General features: G+C 46.1%; 1 protein-coding gene across 3 annotated transcripts in view; it reads left to right on the plus strand.

The window, feature by feature from the left end:
- Positions 1-15592, plus strand: part of LOC121363208 (serine/threonine-protein kinase PAK 3) — a 178503-nt gene extending 162911 nt beyond the window's left edge. For all 3 annotated transcript variants that reach the window (XM_041485346.1, XM_041485343.1, XM_041485344.1), the window contains exons 10-15: positions 869-981; positions 1731-1848; positions 2211-2310; positions 2741-2937; positions 5337-5474; positions 7023-15592. In XM_041485346.1, coding sequence (XP_041341280.1) covers positions 869-981; positions 1731-1848; positions 2211-2310; positions 2741-2937; positions 5337-5474; positions 7023-7112 — 756 coding nt within the window. In that variant the 3' untranslated portion in view covers positions 7113-15592. The remainder of the gene's footprint in view (positions 1-868; positions 982-1730; positions 1849-2210; positions 2311-2740; positions 2938-5336; positions 5475-7022) is intronic.
- Positions 15593-24861: the final 9269 nt, after the last annotated feature.

Raw genomic sequence — 24861 nt, forward strand, 5'->3', positions numbered from 1 at the left:
TTACATTACTTGATTTCGGAAACACTTTGTCTATAGAACTGCCAGAAAAAAGGAGGGCAGTGGTATCTGTCTGAGGACACAGTCTCAGTCTTAATTACTAAATCTGTTAAGGCATCCTCGAGCTGAAGGCAACTGCCATCATTCAGGCCCAATTTATCTCAATCCCAGGTTCAGAGAGTTGCATGATTTGCCATTTCTTCCATCATGTGTTTGGTCATAAAGTATAATGCAAGACATAATTAAGGATAAATCATGTATTGGACTCAGTTTTGTGTTTCAGTCCTACTGCAGCTGGTAAGAAGTCAGTTGTGTTTTGGTCTGGTCTCAGTGACAGCCCATTACAGTGATCATATTAGTGAAAAACAGACGAGGTCATGTCTCAGAGAATCCCACTGCTCTTTGGGGATCCAGCTTCAGATTCCTGAATTCTCATCTCTGGCTCTGAGAACAGATTCAGATCTGAATCTTACTGGTAGTTCCTCACACCTGCCGTGCTGCATTTGGTAACCACACTGAAATTGGGGTCTCCAAGGGGTCTAAAAGTCCTAAAGCCTTCCTTATAACCCTGGGAATATCCATAAAATACCAGTGCATGGATTATTCCTTTTTAGACCCTGACGATAACTGTAAATGTAAACTGTTAAAAAGTGTTCTTTAGAGGAGCAAATCAAAATTTCAGAAATTGGGAAATGCTAGGATTGTTATTTTTCTTATGGAACAACATCTGTAATGTATGTCTGTGTTTCCTTTGTTATGTAATCGAGAATAGCAGGTGATACAATCAAAAATCATGTAACTGTCCACTGCATGTTCATTCTGATCTTGTGCAACAGACTACTCAGGTTAATGGTTTTTAATGTCATTTTAGGTGGCCATAAAGCAAATGAATCTCCAACAGCAGCCCAAAAAGGAACTAATTATCAATGAAATCCTGGTCATGAGGGAAAATAAGAATCCCAATATTGTTAACTATTTAGACAGGTAAGTTGTTCTGGTATTATCACGTGAATGTTCATTTACACACTGCAGGCCAAAGGTTAAAAAAACCCTTTGATCACTGCAGAACATGGAGCTAGCTCTGTATTCCTTCTTATCTCCAGTGGATGGGAGGAGATTGCATTGGCTCTGCATTAGTCTTTTCTGGCATACGTAGTTTGAAGTCACTTTTCAAAAACCTGGACCAGACATATCTTACTAAAACAGCAGTCTGTCAGCTCCATGTTCCAGGTGTTTCCATTTCCATATGCCAGGAAGACTAAGTTCTTGTTTCCAGAGACACCTAATTTGACAGCTTTTTAATGGCCTTTGCTATTTCTGAATGTATGTTTTGCAAGGTTTTCCAAACATTTTACCAACTTCAGTCCTCAGTGGTGCACACCCTCCTCCCATGGATAACTTTGAAAGTTTTGTTGCCTCGTTCCTGAGGTTAATGGTGGAATTCATGAGTTAAGATGATGAGCCAGCTGGTGGTATGTGTCCTGGTTCCAGATTTATCTTTGCTTGCTTATCATATTGAAGTGCATTCTTCACTTGCCTGTCACCTAAGATATCTCCTTTTTTGACCATGCAGATTCCAAGAGCTGTGTAGCCTAGAAGGAATGTCCTTTTCATTTTATTCTTTTTTGTCTTCATTTGCAGGGGACCTGGAGACAAGAATCAGTTACAGGTTATGATTATTCATTAGTTTGGCTATGCACATTCATCTCCACAGCATTGTTTTCTCCTTTCAGCTACCTTGTTGGTGATGAGCTGTGGGTGGTGATGGAGTACTTGGCTGGAGGCTCCTTAACCGATGTTGTCACCGAGACGTGTATGGATGAAGGACAGATTGCTGCTGTCTGTCGGGAGGTGAGGGATCCCACTTGTGCTTCTGTTTGCATGGACATGGTGATGCTTCTGTTTCTGTGGTGTTCTCATTATATGGAGAAGAAAGAACAGATCCACTGCAGCAGGAGTCATTCTGTCTGTGTTTGCAGGGGACAGCCTGTAGCAACAATTGATGTTTCCCTTTCAAAAGCTAGTATGTGCCTTCCCCTAGAAAGACATGACTCTAACAGTGTTGGAGCAGCAAGCTCTTCTCTTGGCTGCACTGTGTTCTGCCATTCCTTACCATTCCCCTAGAAAGGAAATCTCATAAAACCATTTCCTTTCTCATGTGATGAAATCATGTAATGAATTTTTACCCTTACATTTCTTTTTTCTCTTATCAGTGCTTGCAAGCCCTGGATTTCCTTCATTCCAACCAAGTGATCCACAGAGACATCAAAAGCGACAATATTCTTCTTGGGATGGATGGATCTGTCAAATTGAGTAGGTATTCTTGGTCACATGCAGCATTCCTGGATGTGGGGTGGGGATTCCTTGTGAGTGACAGCCAGTTCTCCAAAAGTGGTGCTGGTGGGAGCACCTGGACCCCTGCTGTGAGGGCACAGCTGCAACGTGCAGAGAGGTCCAGAGAGAAACAGGGTGTCAGGAGTGGTTTTGCTTTGTGTATGGCCCTTGCAGAGTGGAGGGAGTTACAGTCTAAAGCTTCAAGTGATTAAGTAAAAGCTAGTGGATGAAACATGAGGGTTTCTTTAAGTGGCCAGTTCCATATTAGCTTGTCTACAGCCCTGAGGAGACACAGCATGGCTGCTTTTCCAGCTAGATTCCACAGTGCATTCTCAGACTTAAAGTGGGGGTTCTTTTGCTTGGTTTTGTAATTCAAGCTGGCTTTAACAGTATTTGTTTTTCTCCTCAGCTGATTTTGGCTTCTGTGCTCAGATCACCCCTGAGCAGAGTAAACGGAGCACAATGGTGGGGACTCCTTACTGGATGGCACCAGAAGTTGTAACAAGAAAAGCATATGGCCCCAAGGTGGACATCTGGTCACTTGGGATCATGGCAATAGAAATGGTGGAAGGAGAACCTCCTTACCTTAACGAAAATCCTCTCAGGGTAGGGTGAAATAGCAGATACTGTTGTCTTTCTAATTTGTGCCATATTTTGTCTTCCATGAGATAAAATCCCATTCACATCAGCTTGAACGAGTTCTACAAAGGCCCACTTCTAAAAATGTTCCTACAGCACATCAGCATCTGCTGTAGCTGTGATTGCATCACTGTGAGAACCTCAGAGGCAAAGTGACATGTACCTGTGCAGAAACTTGCCACTTCGGCCTTCAGCAATGCATGAAATTTCTCATGCCCTTTTTGAGCTCTCTTTGAGCTGTATCTCCAAATTACAAAAATTTTTAAGTGCCATGCTTCTTCAGTTGGGGAATTTTTATGATAAGCATTGGAGCTATACCTGCAGGCACAAAACTCTCTTCATTGTCAGACCAGTGCTAATTGATTACCTGAACCTTCCAGGAAAGATCACTGGTTCTAATAATGCCATTATTTATTATCAAACACATTTCTAAAAGTATCTTTTAGCACAGATACTTGTAGCAAACTAGTGTATTTTGAAGTTTTCAGTTTTATTCTAATATCTTCAAATGAAATGGCCAGTTCTTACACCAAATGACTATGTAGTCATGGAGGAATGTATACCAGGATGAAACCTCATGACTGACAACTGAAACAAAATGCTGCATAGTTAATTCCTGTGGGAATTCTTGAGAAAATTAATTTTTACCTATATTTATACATACATACATATGTTTTGTTAAGGCTAGAATTAAAATAGAGCATGATATTCAGCTTTTCCATGCTGTAAGGTTGTGCTTTCTCTGGTTTGTGGCATCCAGACTGTGTATTGCAGACAGAAGAAATTACAGAAGGGTCAGGACATACTTCCCAGCTGCTTAAGAAAAGAATACACCAATTATACAAATTTCACTCTTTCAGTTATACAAGTCTTTCACACTTTTGAAAAAGGTTCCTGAGTTTTCTTGGAAGACTTGCTTTGATTTGATAGGTGGCCTGGGATTTTTGGTTCCAGGCACACATGTGGAATGTTGTGCACTGTATCACCTTGTTAGGGTGGATAAGAAATAAACAGGTTTGGATTCAGAGGGCTGCTGAATAAGCAGAGTGCACTGTAGTGGCAGGGTGGCATTAGGCCTCTGTCACTGCAGCCCTGTTGTACCAGCAGAGACCTTTGCACATCACAGTTCTGCTTCTGTTTCTTGTGAACCCATATTGCACTTGCAAAAAAATGAAATACATATAAATATGTATAAATAAATATGTATATATATTTATATATAAAAATATATATAAGTAAATATACAGTTGCCTTGTATAAGGCAGTAAAAGCAGGTGAAAAGAATTAGCATTATTGATCTGGATGCTGAAAATTCCCTGCTTCCTTAATCTGAAATGTTGATTAGGACTCCTCAAGAAACCTCAGGTGAGCTGTTAGAAAGATAACTAGATTTCCTGTTTCTGACCAAGTTCAGTCAGATATACTTGAGATCTGTGTAAGAGGTCTCAGCTGCCTCCAAACAGAAGAGCTTATAAAGCAAGCCTGCTTTTTACAGCAAAACTTTTTTAGCTGATAGCGCGCACTATTTGTTGGATTTCTTGTATTATATAGTGAACACTTTTCTTTCCTAGCCCAAGCCACTTTCTCCATGTCACTAAGCCTTCAGTAGTCCAGCTGCCAAAACCTCCTGTTTCCTGCCTGGCAGTTTCTGGGATGGGGATGTCATTAATGCATTTACTTGAGTATTAAGCTTAGTGGAGGGTTACCATAGGGATGGAATTGCTCCCTTTTCTGATGAGACTATTAAAAGTCTTACTACATAAGTGAAGCTGATTTGGAATTTAGAGACTGCTGAAGATAGTTGAAGGTGGGTCCTGTCTGCCCAGTTATGCCTTTTCATCATAATATGTTTGTACATGCAACTTGACATGTCTGTTGAACATGAGACTGCAAATGTTTCTGGTTTTTTTTCCAAGGTATAAGCTGGTGGATTTATTTTTCTTTTTTATCCAGTAACCATTTTTTATCAAAAACAGAGCAAAAAACTTGATTAATTTTGTTTTATGGAAGCCATACTTTAGAGACCAGGGAGCACTACACAGATGCATTTTGTGTAATAATCCTTTGAAATAATGTATTTAGAACACACTGACTCTTTAAAATGGCCTGTAAAGCCGTGCTGATGTAGTTCCTGCTAACCAAGTCAGCCAATGAAATCAGCTGTCAAGGCAAGATCATTTTGATGCTGGAATAGCTGTGACTGCATCAGAGGTTTTTTGGGGTTTTTGTTGTTCTTGATTTATGAAAGTCATCTCCAGCCCTCTGCCAGGGAGGAAACTTCCAGTGGAGATTGGAGTTTAAAAATAGGGTCTGTGTGAGTATTTCTGGGTATGAATGAAACAGTCTTCTGTCTCTTTTGTCTCCAGGCACTGTATCTGATAGCTACAAACGGGACACCGGAGCTGCAGAACCCAGAGCGACTCTCGGCCGTGTTCCGAGACTTCCTTAACTGCTGCCTGGAGATGGATGTGGACAGGCGAGGGTCTGCCAAGGAACTTCTGCAGGTAACGTGCAGCTGCAGGGGAAACAGATGTCCAAGGGATCAGTTTTCTCATCAAGTAAAGGCATCAGCTGGCTCCCCCACATATTAACCTCCGGTCTTGGTGCTTTCAGATGAAAACTAAGCAGAATCCTGTAATGGTTTTGGTTGGAAGAGACCTTTAAAGGTCATCTAGTCTGACTGAGCTGGGATCTCTTAAACTAGGTCATGTCTCTCAGAGCCCTATCTGACCTGACCTTTTCAGACCTGAGTGTTTCCAGAGATGGACTTCCACCTACAACATCTCTGGGTAACCTGTACCAGTGTTTCACTACTCTCCTTGTAAACAATTTCTTAATTAGATCGAATCTAAATTGATCATCTTTGGGTCAAAAACCAGTCCCTCTTGATCTGTTGCAACAGGCCCTGCTAAAAAATGTGTCCTCAACTTTCTTACAAGCCTCCTTAAAGTATTGGAGAGTTGCAAGGTGAGGTCTCCCCAGGACCTGCCCTTCTCCAGGCTGAACAAGCCTAGCTCTCTCAGCCTTTCCTCAGAGGAAATATGCTCCATCTCCTGGTCATTTCTGTGGCCCTGTTTTGTACTTTTGGGAGTAAATTCAGTTTTAATTCTTGACAAAAGAACTGAAGTAGAATGATACTAGGTATAGAGGCCTGAAATGGTATTGGTGGGGGAGGAACCCAGTAAAAGCAGTTCCAGCTAAGCTGTCAGAGATTTGGCTGTGGAAAGGAGGAGGCTGTGGGAAGAACACTGTGAGCCTCAGAGGAGGCCCCAGCTTGTCCCTCCTGCTCCTCTCTTAGAGGTTTCTGCCACTAAGGCCCATTTTTAGAGGTTTCTGCCACCCAAAACGGGTAAAGCTGAACAGGACTTTTCCCAGCCCTGTTTGCTTCCTGGCTCAGACAAGCTGCTTGGGGTTTGCTGCCAGGTTTTGTGGCAGAGAGATAGCTGCAGAACACGCCACTTGACTATCCCTGCTGGGAAGGAAGGTGCCAGCCAGCACAGGAGGGCCAGGGGATGGAAAGATAGTGCTCTTCCTGCAAGCCAGAGCTGAGTCCATCAGCACTCTGCCACTTGTCTCCCTGCTCCTGACTTGCTGCTGAAAACCTCTACCTCAGTACAGGTCTTGAGAAAACACATGAGCCTAAATCCTAGTGGGTTAATAATTTCTCAGAGATACTGGAGTTTCCTAAGGAAAGACTTACACGTATCTTTTTTGACAATTAACACAGTTTGTGTTTTTAGAAAGGGGGAACCTAAGTGAGTCTTCTGAGTTTCCTGAAAGGAGCAAAGCTCTGGGGCAGCAAGCAGCATTGCCAGAGCACTGGCAGGGCAAAAATCCCAGCAAGCTGAAGACACCTGGAAAAATGGATTGATAGGTGTGTGGGCCCTGTTTGCCTGTGATAGCAATGTCCTGGACATGAAGGTGGAAGTGCAGATGGTCCCCTCAGTCCTATTTCTGAGTATTTCTGGTAATGAGTGGAATCCTGGTTGAGCCTGTGAGGAACTGAGTTTGGAAAGTAATGGTACCTTTCTTGTTTCTTTTCCTTTGGGCAGCATCCATTTTTAAAATTAGCCAAGCCGCTCTCGAGCCTGACTCCTCTGATCATTGCAGCGAAGGAAGCGATTAAGAACAGCAGCCGCTAGCACTGCAGGTCGGCTTTGTGCCCTGCCAGCTCAGAGCAGGACTGAGAACACAAACTCTGTACAACCTCAGCTCTCATGCTGCGGGACAGATGGATGGATGAACAAACCAACGGTCACAGTCATGGTGGTAGGACCACCCCAGTTCCTCAAGGAGTAAAAAATCATCATTTGTCTTCTTCCTGCTTTCTGGCTCCTTAATTTATTTTTAAGATGAATCGGGGCTAAGGACAGAGAGGTAATGACAGAAAATGCTTTGCTGCCTCAATAATTTCCAAGGTAAAGCAAATTCAGTTGGAAGATTCCCTTCCTTCTCACCCTGTGAATAAGCTGTACATTCACTTTTAAATTGTCAGTTCTTTCTTAACGATGTAAAGTCGTGTTTATGGGGTTTTTGGTATGGTTTGGAATTGGAGAAGGGCAATTCTTCATTCATCAACTTCAGACTGCCTTTTGAATACGGCCCACTTGCCAGTTTCTGCCCAGTTGTGGTACTTCTACATGAGGAAGAAAGTGCAATTGCATTTCCAACCAAAAAGGAATGAAGAGTGGGACAGACAAAACATCCTGTGGAGATAAGGCATTCAGCTGGGACTGTGTAGTGGTTTGGTTCTTGCCAATTGGATTTGTACCCCTGACTGCAATCTCTTTGCCCGGGTGAGAGTCTTACTCAGCTGAAACAGCAGAAAGATCACTCGGTGTGCTCAGAACAGGTTTGTCTGATGCAAAGCTGTCAGAGCAATGCGAGGGGAGAGTGGACCCAGCTGTGCCTGGGGCTGAGCCCCAGCAGAGCCCTGGCAGAGCCCAGAGCAGCCTGAGCATCGGCAGAGCCAGGCTGGAAGGAGGTGCTGGTAGCGACAAGTGGCAGCAGCCTGGCCGTGGGTGCCTCTTCCTGGGACAGGGTTAATCCTCCCATCTCAGAGGCAAACTGGGTGGGGGGGCTGTTCTCCAGGGAAATCGTGACCATGCTGAGAAATGCACAGCCTGGTGGGATTGGCCATCCTGAGTCTCTGCAGGAGTAGAGAAGAGCAAACAGAGCAGAGCGGTGGTGTCGCTTCTGAGGGTGCCTGTTCTTCTCCCAGCTGTCTCGTAGCTTCTGGGAAAGGTTCCTAGTGTCTGCAGAATTCTCAGCAGAGAGGGAGGGGACCAGGCTGCTCTGCAGGCTCCTGCACAGGTGAGCGTCCTTTAGGCACAGGAGTTCTGCCCTGGGAGCCGAGGCTGACACAGGGAACAACCTGCACAGTTAGATCTGCAGGAGCCAGTGCAGCAGCCAGCTCGGGAAGAAAGCGCCTTAAAACCTGGAGTTGTACACTGAGCAAGATCAAAGGTGTGAAATGCAAAGTGGAATTAATTTCAGAATTACTTGGAGGCACCAGGCCAGCCTGCTTTCTGCTGTCCTATGTATGGCAAGCACTGCGCAATGAAGCTCTTGAGTTGCTGCAAGAGATGGAATTGGGGATGTGCCTGAGGATTGTGCTTGACTAGTCAGCAGATTTGGAAGGGAGCAGAATACTTTCAGTATACAATTTGTGTTTTATTTATTTGTTTCTGAAAGACACAGTGTGGCTTCACTCAGTAAAAGCATTTGCATGGCGTATTTGTTGCTGTATTTTAGGAGTATAACTCATGCAAGATCTTCAAAACAGCAACTGGATCAACATGCACTCAGTGAGCAAAAAATCCCCACAGTAAAACAGCTTTCTGCTATAGATCTTCACGTTGGCCTGGTCCTGCAAAGGGTTAAGTAGCCTTTAAGGTGCTCACTGTCTTCATGTCTGGCCAGCAGGAATGAAGGATGCTTGGGCTGTCCTTGAATCAGGCCAGGAGCATGTCTAGCTTTGGCATCCTGTTTAGTTGCAGTCTTCGTGTGGCAAGTGTCCTTACTGCTGCTCCCCTTGCTCACGCTGGCCACCGCGGTGTCCTTGGCAGAGACAGCCCTCCTTGAGTTACCACAGCTAAGTAGAAATTAACTTTTCTTCATTTCCTGGGGAGCACAACAGGTCCAGTTTTTCAGATGGCCAAATAACACACTGAGGCAAGCAGCTCTGGTTTCCTGGACTGAGGGAACATCGGGAGGAGCTGAGGAAGCTGCCAGGAGCCCACAGCTGGAGCAACAGTGGTTGACCGGAGCTGGAGCAATGGCAGCCAAGCTTTCCTCCCTAAAAGAAGCCCTTGGGGAGTGAGAGTGGCCAGGACAGGCTAACAGACCATAGCACAGCAGATGGTGCAGAAGGGTGTGCAGGGAGGTGCTGAAGCCCTGCCAGCTTGACCAGGGAGCAGTGGTGTCCACCCAACAGAAAGCCATGGCTTCTCTAAGTCCTGCACCCACCACAATCCATGCAGCGACCCAGACATAGCTCTGGTGGGATCGGGCTGCCAGCCAGGTGGCAGCTGCAGGCTGTGCCCTGCTCTTAGGCCAGTCCTGGTGGCAGCAGCATGAGTGCAGCTGTGGGACATGCCCAGCTAGACGAACTCCTCCACTTTGTGCCAGAGCTACAGCAGGAGGTGAATAGGGGCAGGAGTATCCAAGCTCACTGAGCCCCTTTCCATCTTTTACCAGCAGTCCTGGCTAAGGGGGACATGCCAGGTGATTGGACTACAGCAAATGTACATTGATCTCCAGGAAGACCTGGAAGGAGGATCTTGGGAACTACAGGTCTGTCACCCTGACCTCAGTGCTGGGAAAAGTCATGGAGCAGATCATCTGGAGTGCCATCCCGTGGCACATACAGAACAACCACGGGATCAGGCCCATCTAGTGTGGGTTTGTGATAGGCAGGTGCTGCCTGACCTGCCTGATCTCCTTTTACAGCAGCATGACCTGCCTAGGGCATGAGAGGAACAGCTGTGGATGTGTCTCCCTGGAATTTAGTAAACCCTGTGTCAGTGTTTCCCACAGCTTTCTCCTGGAGAAACTGGCTGCTCATGGCTTGGATGGGTACACTGTTCTCTGGGGAAAAAAAACTGGATGGATGGCTGGGCCCAGAGAGGTGTGGGGAATGGAGTTACATCCTGCTGGGGCTGTCACCAGGGCTGGGTGCTGGAGCCAGTTGTGTTCAATGTCTGTAAAAGTGATCTGGACAAGGGGATCAAGGGCACCCTCGGGTAACAACACCAAGCTGGGTTGGAGTGTTGATCTGCTGGAGAAGAAGGCTCTGCAGAGGGATCTGGACAGGCTGGATTGCTGGTCCAAGGCCAGTTGGATGAGGTTCAACAAGGCGAAGTGTCAGATCCTGCACTTGGGTCACTACAACCCCCTGCAGCTCCAGGCTTGGGAAAGAGTGGCTGGAAACTGCCTGGTGGGAAAAGACCTGGGAGTGCTCGTTGAGAGCAGATGAACATGAGCCAGCAGTATACAGCTACCTGAAAAGAGGTTGGAGCAATGGGGGAATCACTTTCTTTTCCCAAATAACAAGCAATGGGACAAGAGGAAATGGCTGCAAGTTGCGCATGGGAAGGTTTAGATTGGATATAGGAAAAATCTCTTCACCAAAAAGATGGTCAGGCATTGGAACAAGCTATGCAGGGCAGTGGCTGAGTCACCATCTCTGGAGGGATTTAAAAAGATTTGTAGATAGGGCACTTGGGGACAGGTTTAGTGGTGGGCTTGGCAGTGCTGGGTTGATGGTTGGACTCCATGAGCTCAGAAGTCTTTTCCAACATGAATGATTCTGTTCTGTTTAGAAGACTTTGTTTCTCTTGTGAGGTCCCATTTTTGTCTGTCAGCTCAAGATCTGTGTCTGTAGGAGAAGCTTCCTTGGGAAAGAGTAATTTGGGCTGGAGATGGGCTGCTCTCAATGTGTAAAGCATTCAGCAGGATGAAATATGTTTGTATTCCTGTAAGAAGTGAAGAAATGAGTGACAGTTTCTGTTTCCAGTATGTATTTTATTTTTTCCTATCCACAAAAGAACAGACAACCATCCTTTAAAAGGAAAGCACTTTGTAATGGTACATGTTTGCTGGACATACAGTCTAAATACTTCTGTTGACAAACTATTTAATTGGGGAAGGGGGGAATTTCCTATTTATTTCCTTTACCTATAAGTATTTCAGCATCTCTACTTCAAAAAAAAAAAAACCACCACCACGACTTTCCAGAAGACAGCAGGTATGAAAAATAAGGAAATCAAATGATAGCTTTTGTTTTTCTAATCAGTGTATGCCTCAGCATACGGAATATTGTTGGCACTGACTTTTTAAAGACAGCCGCTGTCCTAAGAGGCCTTACTTTTAATTTTATTAAATACTATATTCCTTTTTCTTTGCAAATCTAGAGATTTTTCTTTTAAAGCCAGTTCCTGGGAGGCAGACAAGATTCAGCAGAAATAATCTCTGCCTGTGGCTGTTTTCAGCATGGACTGTACCTGCCCAACTGAGACTTTATGACATGCAAGGAATGTACCTCCAGTATCCCTGTGGCTCCATGCCTGGGACAGTCTCTGGTGCTGATTCACACGCACTGATACTGAAAGGATGCTGTGTTTGCATCCTCCCAGCCTGGATATTAAATGTAGAAAAGACACAGGGGTTTTTTAAAAACCCAACAACACAAACCCACAAAAATCCAGTCCTGAGGGGGTCAGGTCTTGTACATTATTTACAGGCTCACAGAGTGTATTAGGATTGACAATAGCATTGGCCTTGCAGAAAGGAAAGAGCCACCTTGGGTTTTCTGACTGCTATCCTCAGATCAAGCAATTAGTTATATGTATTTTTGAAGTATTAGAAATAGTGTGTTTCTGTTGCAATATGAAAACTAAAAGTTTCAGACACTTTTATTCCAAGGTTTTAAAAGATTGGTTAATTGCCGTCATTTTTAAATTAAACAGTGAAATACCCTAACCAAGAACTTGACTATGATTCCCATCCCTGCAGTGAAGACATGCAAAAATGAGCCAATAGCTCACTGTAGTTTAAATGTGTTTTGGGACAAAAGCATGGTAGCAGCAAAGTCAGGGAAGTTTGAGAAGCACAGAAAAGTTTACTTATTTAAGAAAAAAAGAAAAAAGATAACCATACCTATGTAAAATTCCACACAGCTCCTGCATGCACTCCTGGGAACCTGCACGGGGGTGGATCTTACGGTGCTCTCAGGGTTGGATCCCAAACTTGGGCCAGGGTTACATTCCCATTTCTTGTGTCCAGTGCTTTTGTAAATATATTTATTCTTCATCTTCAGTTAATGGTTGGCCACTCACTACCCACAAAAGAACTCAAGGATTTGTGCTGAGTTTCTTTGAGGCCTGTGACTGCACTTTGGCAGGTCTTTGAGTCAGTTCTTCCCTATGTCCTGCCACCAAAAATTAAGCACACTCCAGTCACCATGAGAAGGGAAGTACCTGTCTCCTGTCCTCTGGTTGTAGGAAATGTCACTGTTCTCTATTGTCCATACAACAGTTATTTCCAGTATGTAATCCTTGGTGTGGCTACTGACTATTCCTCACACTGAGCATGTAAATATTTGTATTTCTTAGTCCAGTCCTGACCAAATCTAGTGAGCAAAGAGCCAGAGAGAGCCCTGTGACATCTGCCATTAAAGGAAGGAGCCAGTGTTTCTTTGCTTGACACCCAGGACATGCAGTCAAGTGCCAGCTTTGCCTTGCTAAGTGCTGCCAAGTCGGTGGTCCATACACCTTCCTGGTGTTCCTGCTTCCTCTTGGACCATTCATTCCTGCCCAGATGTGCAGCAACTTAATGATGGGTGTAAGTGTTCATCCCCTTTTTTTTTCCCTCTCCACTCCCCTTACCAGGTAAATATCTCCAATTTTATCCCAAGTTTTCAGGAAGCAGGCAAAGGATAACCTTTGTCTTTCAAGAGAAACCATCCAAGCTTTTTTTGAGTGTGATTTGCACTTCAGGGATCTTTGAAACCTCTCTTTGCTTGTGTCTGTCCTTGAGCTGACAGGGTAATTTTATTTTTCTCACTGAAACTTGAAGAATCTCACTTATCTATCCCTCTCTGGATGCAGTTTAAAGCTGATTGCCATAATCCTAGGTGTGCATCATGCCTGCAAACCATCATTGGCCTGAGCCTACCAACAGTTGCATGTACCTTTGGTTACAAGAGTTATCTCAAAGGAAAAAATGGTCTTATAGCAAAGAGGAGGAGTGATGCCCATATGTTCTCTATGGGTGTCCTTTGGGCTGCCACGTGGGCACGAGCCTGCAAACCTTGTTCTTGCTGCTTAGCAATTCCCCCAGGCAAGCCCTTGAGTTCTGTGAGAGTCTCACCCTGACTGAGGAAATTGGGGGTAATATCATTAGTTAAAGTTGATAATACTGAAAACTGCTAATTGATGTAACAGTCTGTGATCACAGTGACTTTTCCCTGCACAGTTTTCAAGCAGACCACACATCAGCTTCAGCACTGTGTGTAAGGCACCTTCTGCTCTGTTTGGTGGCACCATCTTTGCGGCTGCTGGAGGTTTGTGAGCAGCACCTGCCTCGCCCAACTCAGGTACAGAGCCAAAAGGAGCAGGGTTGGGCACCATGGCCTGGGTTGGCAGCCATAAATGCAGGTCAGAAGAGCTGTCAGACACAGGTGCACACACTTTTGAATCACAACTCCCTGGTGTTACAGATTTATGGATACCAGCCACTAGAACAGGTTCCAACCCTGGTATCCAGAGGTCTTTTCCAACATATTCTACAGTTCTGAGGTTCTATCTGATGGATTCAGCTAGGTCCATATTAGCAACTTCATTTTGATCAAAAAGTTTCTTCTTGGTCAGCTAGTGCTGATTTGCTCATGCTAAACGAGATGACTCGGGGAGAAGAATACACTTCATCCAAATTCTTCTAGAACACTGAGAGGGTGAGTGTGTGAAAACATGAGTATCATTTATGTGTAACCTCCTCTCTGCCCTTCATGCCTCTCAGGGGTTTGAAGCAGGAAAGAGCTTTCCAAAAGGGTGGAATGAAGCAGCATATTACTCCTCCCAGGTCTCACTCTTTCCAGTCTTTGCACTTGACTAGTTTTGTCCCTCTTTCTGTGCCCTTTGCTCCCCCTGTGCTCAGTGGCTGCTACCCATGACTGTGTAACTGGCACAGATAAAGTGGCTGAGACCCTCATTTCTCTGTCCTTTGAGCTGCCTGGTCACAGCAGCCTTTTCCATCTGGAAACTCAATATGGGGAGGGAGCCCCCACCTCTGTTCCTTGCAAAACCTCCAGGAGCCCAGGGCCTGCCATCTGAAGTCAGTGCATTGAGGGTTCCCAGATGCCTCAGGCTGGTGTGACACCACTGCAAATGGGAGGGAATAGTGGCAGGAGGTTGTTTTGAAAGGTCCATTTCCTGCTGCGTGTCCAGCCCTGCCCCAGGCTTAGGGATCAAATTCAAGCACTGCTGCTGCTCCCTTTGAAGCCAGTGAGAATTTGGTTGTTGCTTTCAATGACAGCTGAAGTGGTTGCTGAAGCAGCAGGTGCTGGCAGTGCCCCAAGCCCCGGGCTGGATGGGTCCTTGGCTGCCTGGGTGGGTGGGAGCTGCCCCTTTTCTCACTCTGCCTCACACAAAACTCTGCTGGTCACAAGTGGGTCAGCACAGCAGACAGGCAGCCTGTGGGTCTCTTCCACATTGTCTCTTGAGATTTTTGACCTTTGAGCTTAAGCTGTACAAAGGCAACTGCTTTTGGTCCCTCTGTGTATCCCCACGTTAATCAATGCTGCTAAATCCGTCTGTAGCACAGCAAGGGGGGAAGGCCTCAGCCCTGCAGGGCCAGGAGCTGCCTGAGCAGCTCAGCCAGCAGAAGGGAGCTGCTCCACACAGGAGCCAGGAGCTAAGGACTGTAGCACCTCCTTCTTGGGCAGAGCCCAAATTCTGTGGGGGAACGTTAACAGAGTTATTCTCGTGCACTGGTGCGTCAGCACTGCAGGTGCTCTGCCTGCAAACACATGGTTTGAGATCTGCAAAAGAATTCTGCAACTCTTGACTGGATCAGGATGTCACCAATGCTAAACTCCAGTTTAGTCCAAAGCAACCAGTTTACACCTATGCTGGTGTGTGCTAGATTTTTTTCTTCAGGGTATCCAGACAAAAGTAAACAGAGGAGGAGCCTACATTTTCATTGTTTATCAGAAATGTATCTCATTTTGCTGTACATTCCTTTTTTAGGACGTGTTATCTGTTTAAAAAAAAAAAAAAGAAAAAAGAAAAGAAAAACAGAAAAATATGAAAGAGAAAACAAAAAACAAATGTGTAGTGAAAAATCTTCTGTAACTTTGGATTAAGAGGTAACTGATCTTTTTAAAAGGAGAACTAAGTTATTTACTTTGTAAATGTGCTGATGGCATGGATCCATCTTATTGACCTCAGCATCCTTTTTTTAAAGATTTTGGGTTTTGTTTCCAATATTAAGTTATTTTAAATTGTGGTTGAAGCAATAGGAAATTGAAATATGGATTGTGCATGACTGTGTCTTGAGTGTAAAAATATTGCAGTTTGAAACTTGGACCTAAAGTATTGCAAATAAAAGTTATAAATTCCAATGGATTGTGTGACAGCAGCTTTTCCTGTAGGATGTGCACCATCAGAAAGTCTTCATCAGTGGGGTTGTGTGTGCTTTTATTTTGTCCTGTGCCACTCTGTGTTGCCATGACACAGGATCTGACCTGCTACCAGCCCAGGTCACCCTCTGCCACCCCAGCTCCTTGGACTTGTGTCCCCCAAGCAGACCCAAAGTGTTTCTGCTGCTGCCCCTTTTGCACAAATCCACAGAGAGCTGGGATTTTCCCAAGTCTCCTGTCTCCATCGTGCCATATTCCTAAAGAAGCAGCAGCCCATCCCAATGACTACAGCGAGTTACATGGATGATTGTCAGCTCCACTTCCTGCCTAGAAATCCTGAAACTGCTTCTGAATGCTGCTCCTTCAGCTCTCAGACACCTTCTCACACAGAGCTGGGAAAAAAAATCCCGTGGCTGCCTGCTTACAAGGTGAGTTATGCCAAAGTTAGAGCTCTGGGAGAAATCTCTGTCCATCCCTATCCTTATAATACATCTATACGTGGGGTGTGCATGATGGGCACAAGGACGGAGAGTGCAAGCATTGACACTTTTACTCTCTGTGTTCATCCCATACCCATGGGTACAACAACATTATGGAAACCCTTGTACAGACAGACCTCATGGACATCCAAGGGCCCCTGGCACACACAGACCCTTCTGTCCCTGTAGAGCAGAGCTCGGTGCGTGGGGGCGGTTGGTGGGCAGTGAGTCCTGGACAACAGGCAGGACCCAGCTCCAGCCTTGCTCAGGCTTAGTGCTGGCTCCTCTGCAATAGGAAAGCCCTTCAGCCTTGTCCCTACCCAGAGGGGCAGTGCTGGCCTGGCAGCACAGGCTGTTTTCCCATAGGCTGCAGGAGATGAGAACACAACACTTGCCAACACTGAGTTCAAGGCACTGGGCTGGGAAGAGTGGGGAGGGTCAAGGGGATTCACAGAGCTCATCCTGCTGGAAGGATGAGGAAAGGGAGTGGGAACTCAGCAGTGAGGAGAGCTGTCTTGGCATAGTGTGGAAACGCTGCCTCGGTTTGTACAACTAAGGAGTCGGTATCCATCTTAGGAAGGTGGTCTCCTGAAAGATTGAATTTGGCATGTGGCTTCCACTTCTCAGAGGTGGCCTGAAATTCTGGCAGCACACATCTTTGAGACAAGGTAAGCAGTGACACAGAGTCTTGGTGTGTGGCTGATGTAGAACCCTGGGTAGGTAGTGCCCAGTAACAGTGCTCCAGCACTTTTGTATGGGATCAGTCCCTGGATGTTTTGTAATTTAGAGGAGGGGATGCCATTTCTTTGGAGCTGGGCTTGTAGTTCCTCTTTGGCAAGGAAAGCAAGTTTGGAGCCACACATTGGGTATTGTTAGTGAATTTAGAGGCTTTTCCCAATAGGCAATTCTCTGGGTTAGAGCTGTTCAGCTGCCAGGGGGAATGCAAACACCAGACTCTTGAGCTTTTTGTCCTAGCACCTTCAGTGTGTGAGCAGTCCCCGCTGCCGTTCTCTTTGGATCCAGACTCTGGGAGACTGAGGGCTTCATATGGTGCTTAGAGCCGAGAAGGAAAGTGCTGACAGCAGGGTGTGTGCTGGTAAATTGATGCAGTTGAAGTTGTAGGCAGAAAGAGCTTTCTCAGCTGGCAGCTTTCTACGTGAGCTCTGTTTTTGCCAGATGTTTTCAAGTTTGGTGGCTGGACTCTGGGAGAATGCAAAACTTTGTTAGGGCAAAGAAGTTCGTGTTGCTCTTTGAGTGGGGTGCAAAGAAGTCTTTGCACTTGGAAGGAGAAGACTGGGGAAATCTTTTTGTCCTGACACCGTTGATTAGGGAGCGGGGACGTTTCCGACTTGGCTGTGTCGTGGGGGTTGGTTTCGAGCTGGGCTCGGTGCGATTCCTTCTTTCGCAAGTCGACACCACCATCGTGTGGTGGTTCTGGTGAGCGCTGGCAGTGCCCAGCACAAAGCCAAGCGCTCTCCTGGCCCAGCCCCGTTCGTGTGGGAGCAGTGTGGGCAAGAGCTCCGCTGTGGATCCTGGCTCTTGGGCCCTGGCAGAATGTGATCCTGCATCCGGCAGAGAAGGATGTTTTACTATTTGCTTTGCAGTTTATAGGCTGCAAAAGAAAAGGCAATTCTAGCACGGCCTATTTCTTTAGAACCTTTTCTGTGATCAGCGTCTTAACATGCAACGTGCACCCACTGAGCTGCATCCAGCTCCCTGGAGAGATGCACTTTCCTTCTCAACTGTACACAGAGCATCCTCACGTCCTCTCAAGGTGGCAGGGACATCCTTACAGCGAGGTGTTTCCAGTTCAGTTCAGACTAAGAGATGTGCCAGGACAGAAAGCATTCACTGACGTTCTTCTGTCTTGCCTGTAAAACCTGATTCCCAGCACAATCACTTCCACACAGCTCCAGCGTAGGTCTGAGAACCTTACTCTGATACTGTGTTGCTTAGCTTTCATTTCTGTGAGTTCCTCTATGCCAACCTGTCTACTGAGTGCTTTACTACAAAGTTCATGTCTACTTTGCTAGTTCCTTGAACTGTACTTTGGTGGAGCTGCATTTGGAATCCTTTGGCTTGAGGCTTGTTTTCCTGATGGGAATTACACAACACAATAAAAAATGAGCTGTAGAGTACTGGCAGTGCAGTGGCTCGCTCTACTACAGCAGCCTGGACCCTCTTGATGCCATGGCAGAGCCAGTGCTTGCAAAGGGTTCTTAAATGTGTTACTGGAAATGTGTAGCAAAGGAACCAAAGCTTTTGTTCTACCTCTAGGGAAAATGATTTTGACTACAACAGCCGGCACGTCACGATTCAGATTAACTTGTTTTTTTAAATTTGGTTTTGGAGTTTACTAACAGTGGATGAATAAAGAAAGAATTGTACTGGGTTTATGTAGTTGCAAAAGTGATGCCAACTTTGCATCACTTTTGCATCACAATTGTTGCAATTAATGCAACAATTGCATTAATTGCAATCAGTGGTGGCCCCAGCTGACCCAAGGTGATAGCAGCAGGGCAGCCAGTTCTTCTGGAAGTCAGCTGAGGAGAAGGGAATTGGGACCTGGGGATGGAATGCTTGGTGATTGTGGTGTCACCAACTCAGCCATTAGATTAGACTCCAGAGAGAAGATAACTACATGAGCTCTGAAAACAGACCCTGACTTTTCACATTTGTTTGGGGTTGTTTTCCAGAACTAAAAGGATATTTTAAATCTTGAAAGCAACAGATGTATCACCTGAGAGTGAGTGTACTTCATGAGACATGAATGAAATCCCATCTTTCTTACTTCATTTAGTTTCCTCAAACACAAATTGTGATTTTTGTAAGACTGTTTCCCATAGTTGTGTTGTAGGACCTTACTGGATATTATGATTTATTTGGTAGCAAAGAAGGTTTATAAATCAGTCCCCTGTGTTATACACAGTGAGGACAAAATACTTCAGTGAGATGAGTTTTTCATCTAATCAGCATAGCAGAAGCAGCCTGTCTCTATTTCCTCAGGGCAAAGTGTGGAGCTGTATGTCCTTTGGGCAGAACTGAGAAAGCCTGGAAGAGAGGTGGGCATTGCAGCACAAGAGCCAAGAGTACCTGGGGATGCAGAAAGAGCAGAGCTGTTCACAGGGCTGAGGAAGGAAGGAAGACTCGTGCTTGGCTGGAATCTGCTATGGTGGCATCTCCCAGAGAGGTCTGAGGAGACTTGGTGGTTAATCCTCTCTGCCATTTCTGAAGGAGATCTTTGCATATGAGATGCCCTATTGGCAGAGCAGTAAGAGAAAAATCTGTGCTGCTGCTGACAGCAGTCTGAGGGCTCCTGAGGAAAGCAGGAGCAGCCGCCTCCAGGGTTATCAGATGAGTCTTGGTTGGGGCCAGACCTCACATCTTGGGTCATTATCTGCATTCTCTGCTACTGTGTGGGCTACAGGGACCACAGCACTTTGGCTGTGTCTTAGGCCTTTGGGCTTTGATCACAGTTTCCCTCCATCCTCCTCCCTTCCTGCTGACTCTACCATAAAATCAATGCACCTTTCCATCCAACCTTGTTTTCTGATACAACAGGACAACACTATGTATGTTTTCACATCATATCACACCCACTTAGCCTTACAACAGTGAAGTAGTTTGTTCTGGGCAAAGTCCAGATGTGCAGGAAATCAGGTAATTTAAAGTTGCTGAGAAGGAACAAAGAGAAAAAACTCCCCTAATGATGACTCCTTCCTCATCCTTTATCACAAGTCCTTTTACCTGCTATCAGTTTTATCTGTTACTGGTTTGTTGTTACACACACACCCCCAAGATAAAACTGGTCTATTAATAGCTTTTACTATGGAAAATTTTAGAGGTCAAGATATTAGTAACAACTTTCCCATTCCTCTCTGATTAGAGAAATCACTGGTGGAAACATGTCATCATCATCATCATTGAATTGTCATAGAATGGTTTGTCTTGGAAGGGATCTTAGAGATCATCTTGATGCAACCCTCCTGCCATGGGCAGGGACACCTTCTACTTGTCCAGATTACTCAGAGCCCCATCCAGCCTGGCCTGGAACACTTCCAGGCGTAGGGCAGACACAGCTACTCTGGGTGACCTGTTCCATTGGCTCACCACCCCCGCAGGGAAGCATTTCTTCCTGTCTACCCCTGTCCTCTGCCAGTGTGAAGCCCCCCCCTGCTTTGTCCTATCACTGCTGTCATCGGGAAGATTTTTCTGCAGGTGTTTTGTGTTTTATTTGCGTGGGGTTAGATTGACCCAACGCTGCAGAGACTGAGTTCATGCGAGGAGAAAAACATCTCTTTTCAGTAATCGAAGCACTCGATTTTCTCTGGGAAGGAGATGAAGAGGCGCCTGTAGTAACTTTTTCCCAACACAGTTCCTGGGAGCTGCAGCGGGGCGGATCGGGGAGCGGGGCGGTTTTGGGAGCGGGGCGGTTCGGGGATCGGGCGGTTCTGGGATCGGGCGGTTTTGGGAGCGGAGCCGAGCCGGAGCGGGCCCGCCAGGGGGCGCTGTGGCCGCAGCGCTGCTCCCGCCCGAGCGCGGGGAGCGGGAGCCGCGCGGGGATGAAAGCCATGGAACTGACCCGATGAAAGCCATGGAACTAACCCGATGAAAGCCATGGAACTAACCCGATGAAAGCCATGGAACTAACCCGATGAAAGCCATGGATTAACCCGCTGTCCCTGCTGCCCTCGGCAGCTCAGCGGAAATGCCGGATGTGCTCTGTAGCATTTTCTCCCAGGGGTTTGCTCAGGCGCGGTGAAGGGAACGCTCTCCTGGTTACAGCCGGAGAGGAGCAGTGCCCGGCAGGAGCAGGTCCAGCAGGGACGGGCTGATAGCTCAGTTTGCCTGTAACTGGAATAATTGGCAAGCCTAACAATACCTGAAAGAAATGGTTGTGGATCTACATTTCATTCCAACTTGTTTCCGGGACATTCTGTATTCTCCAAGTCTAACTTTTGTTATTTCAGAAGTATTTTGAGGTAGGACCTTATTAACTATTCATGCAATACTTATTTTAAAATTGTGGGCTGAATGCCTGACAAAGGAGTTTGAGTTTATCTTTTGTTTTGAAAGCTGGTATAAAATTTTGGTCGGGTTCCCCATCTTACCTCTCTGAAATACTGTTTAGGTGATCTTCTTATGTTTTAGAGGACATTTTGCATCAACTCCTCTATTTCCTATAGAAAGAGCTGGACTCTTTGTTCGAGCTCTGAACACAGTCTGTGGGACCTGCATGTGAAAACAAACTGACTTCCAAGAACATCCATGTAAAAGCAGGCGCCATGAACTTCCTTTTTTCTTGATTTCTTGTCAGTGGCCTGGCTATCAGTCATCCAGACGCTCCTGAACTCAGTGTTCTCATAGTGTAATTTAAATTCTTCCATTTATTGCCCAAGGGAATTACCCACTTGTCTTGATGTCTTTGGTGCAGGGAAAGGTGTGGTTGCAGGGAGGGCAAGACTGCAAGGGCAGAGCACACAGCCCTGCAGCAGCGGGAGAGCTTGGGAGCACGGGGGGACGGGGACCAGCTGCAGAGGGCATGGGGGGTTCTCATCCAGCTATACAAATCCCCCAGGGGGCCAGGGAGGGTGAATATGATGGACGAAGACCTCTTTCAGTGGCGCCTGGTGAAATTAACAGAGGGGACAGACAAGAAATTGTATAAAAAATAACTTTTTTTCACTTCTTTGAAAATCGCTGAGCTTCAGTCTGTGCTGGTGTGCAAGATGCTTTTTGTGCTCGTAGCATGGCAGGAAAGCAGAGCCAGGTGCTGGACCTTCCCAGACTGGTGCACAGGTAGAAGCAGGACAGCAGGTACCTAAAGAAAAGAAGTTGATTTGGGAGTAGACCTCTCCCTGGGCAGATGTCATACAAATGCAGCAAAGGCTGTTACAACATTGCACTGCTTAGTACATTTAAAATATGTAGCACTGAACATTTTATCCTACATTGTAGGACATCCTAACTCTGAAAGAAATATCAGAATAGTGTGGAATATAGACAATCTGCTAAAGACATTAAATGATTTAATTTTATTTTGCTCAAGTGTTATTTGAAATATTCATGGTGCAAGCTGGGAAGGAGAGATAATTACTCCTGCAGTATGTAGATGGACAATATCCTATCTTTCTAGTAAACTTGACATGTTACTACTCTAATCAATCTGTGGAGGCACCACCACCCTGATTTATGCTGGACTTGATATGATGACTTCATGATGACTGCAGTGTTAGTTTGTGATCTCACCACTCTGCCTGTCTGCCTTCTCCCTGCCAATCCAGCACTTTCAGCCTGGAGCAAAGGCCCTCTCTGCTGGCTGCTTTATTTCTCCTGCTGTTCATTGACACATCCAGAAAAGCCAACTAGTTTGGATCCCAAGTCTGTCAGAACAGGTGAACTTTGCCACGTGAAGCCAAGACACGGAGTCTGGTCTGTTGCACAATGTCCCAGGAGTCACCTTTGTTTCTGCTGTGGATTGTCACTTCTGAGGGTGAAATACTGGGGGAGCACAGGCCTTGTCTCTAGAACCCATGGCTCACCAAAGCACTGTGCTCTGAAATCTTGCATTTGCAGGTTTCTGGTGTCTCCAGCATTGCTTTCAAAGCAAAACAGGGAGAAGGCAAACTGTGTGTAGCTACTGATCCTGCAGAGTGTAGAAGACTGCTAAGTCCTAGGTCTTCAAGGTAATAATTTGGAATTACTGTGATGTAGAACTAGTGCAACATAGAAAAGGGGAGCATATAAGGAAGGGAATTAATAGTAGATGTGAACATCTTGGTTGTTTCTTTCCATTTTCATTTCATGTCTGGAAAGCTCTTTGGCTTTTCCGAGAATCTTCTCCACAGTGATGTTTGCTCTTTTCATGACCCTTTTCTGGAGAACAAGGTCGAGCTCCTGTCACAAGATGTGCCCCCAAATTGCAGCTTCTCTTGGCTTTCCACACTGCGTGCAGCAGGACTCTTGCAGCAAAGCAGGAAAAAGGTTTTAGGTTTTGAGAACTTGACAGCTTGTCCTTTATTTTCCTGGTGGACTAGAGACTTATGCTGTGGGTAAGGTTTTCATTGTTACTGTTGAATGCTAAGAAAACATGAAGGGATACCAGAAACTGTTAGGGAATACAATCCTGGTTGAATCCAGAGAACGAATCCCCAGAGCCTGCAGCCACAAGTGGAGAGTTGTGTGATAATCATTCCAACCCCTCAGTGGACATCTTTCAAGTCATGTGGAATGTGAAAATGCTCTGACAGAGGGAGTTTGTTTCTGAGTTCAGTGTAGATGATTCCACATCTGGTGCCATGGTGCATCAATCAAGAGCACAACCAGCTCATTCGAAGCACCAGAACAAGCTGGACCTCTCCGAGTAGATGACTGAAATAATCTGAAAAGGAGAAATGCAGGAAATTATTTGGTTAACCTTGCCTGGAAGAAGGGTAACTTTTCTAATAATTACGAATACATTCCCTTTGCTTTTGACCTTCTTAGCAAGGCCATTTGCATCACAGATTCCCCACGAAGCGAGAGCCGCGGGCTTATGTAACTGCATGAAAGATGACCTGTTCCTCTGCAGGGACACAGGTGGAAACAGGAGCCCGAGCGCTCTCCGGGGAAGCACCACGCCAGCTGGAGTTTGTGCCGTGCTGGGAGAGGAGGAGGAGGAGAAGGATGGGCGTTGTGTGGCAGCGGCAGGAGGAAGTTTGGGCCGCAGGACATTGCGGCGCTGCCCCGCGATCGGCGGGCGTGTCCCGGGCGGGGAGCGGGCCCCGCGGAGCTCCGGCACTGCCGAGCTCACCTGGCTGGTGTCGGGTTCCCGCTGGGACTCGGCAGCGGTCCGTGCCCGCTGTGCGCACCAGCAGCGGAAAATAGCCCGGGACATCTCCGTTTCCTGCTGCTGGGAAGAGGCAATGAAGCGAGTCAAGAAGTTCTGGTTTCTCTTTCTCCTGATGGATTTTTTAATTTCATTCCACACTACAGAGGCAATTTCTGTGATGGCCTCTCTCAGTTTATTCTATTTCAACAGCACCAGCAACAGGACTGTGTTTGAGCGCTGTGAATGTGGTCTGTATGGCTTTAACTCTCCTTACATTGGCGCTCAGGGGGTGGTGGGCATTCCAGTATCTGCTGATCGCTATGCCTGCGACAAAAATACTGACTTCACTGTCATGGAAGCACCGTGGATAGCCCTGATTGAAAGGGGCAATTGCAGTTTTGCTGAAAAAATTCAGGTGGCAACCAGAAAAGGTGCAGCAGCGGCCGTGATCTACAATTCTCGAGGCAGAGGCAACAACACCCTCCTGATGGCACATCAAGGTGAGTGAAGGGCTGCAGGCACCCGGTCATTTCTTTCTCAGAACTTGGGTTCAGGGCAGCACAGCCAGGCTCTGAGGAATCAGGGGTGTTTGTTGGTGATTGTTCTGATCAAGGGATTCAATTAGAAAAGTAACATGTTATGCAATTTGAGTCGACTTCAGTGCTTAGTCAGCAAGACCCTGCTGTTACGTTGATTGGTACAGGGCAGGCAAAGGGCTGAGTGTCTGAAGTTAGTCCTGTTTTTTACCTGTACAAGTTGCAAATTAACTTAGACAGCGATGCAGAGCAACTCTTAGTATTTGTTTTGAAGGCACCAGTGTATTTTTCGAGGTGAGAGGACACAAATGAACCTACAAGTGTCGGCAGCATAGGTATGTGCTTTGCAGATTGCAAGATAGATATTTATTTTTTTTCCCTGAATTTTGCTAATTCTCAGAGCCAGGAAGTTCTCAGTGTGAGATA

The sequence above is a fragment of the Pyrgilauda ruficollis genome, unplaced genomic scaffold (assembly GCF_017590135.1).
Source record: "Pyrgilauda ruficollis isolate IOZ18807 unplaced genomic scaffold, ASM1759013v1 scaffold7, whole genome shotgun sequence".
Lineage (NCBI taxonomy): Eukaryota > Metazoa > Chordata > Aves > Passeriformes > Passeridae > Pyrgilauda > Pyrgilauda ruficollis.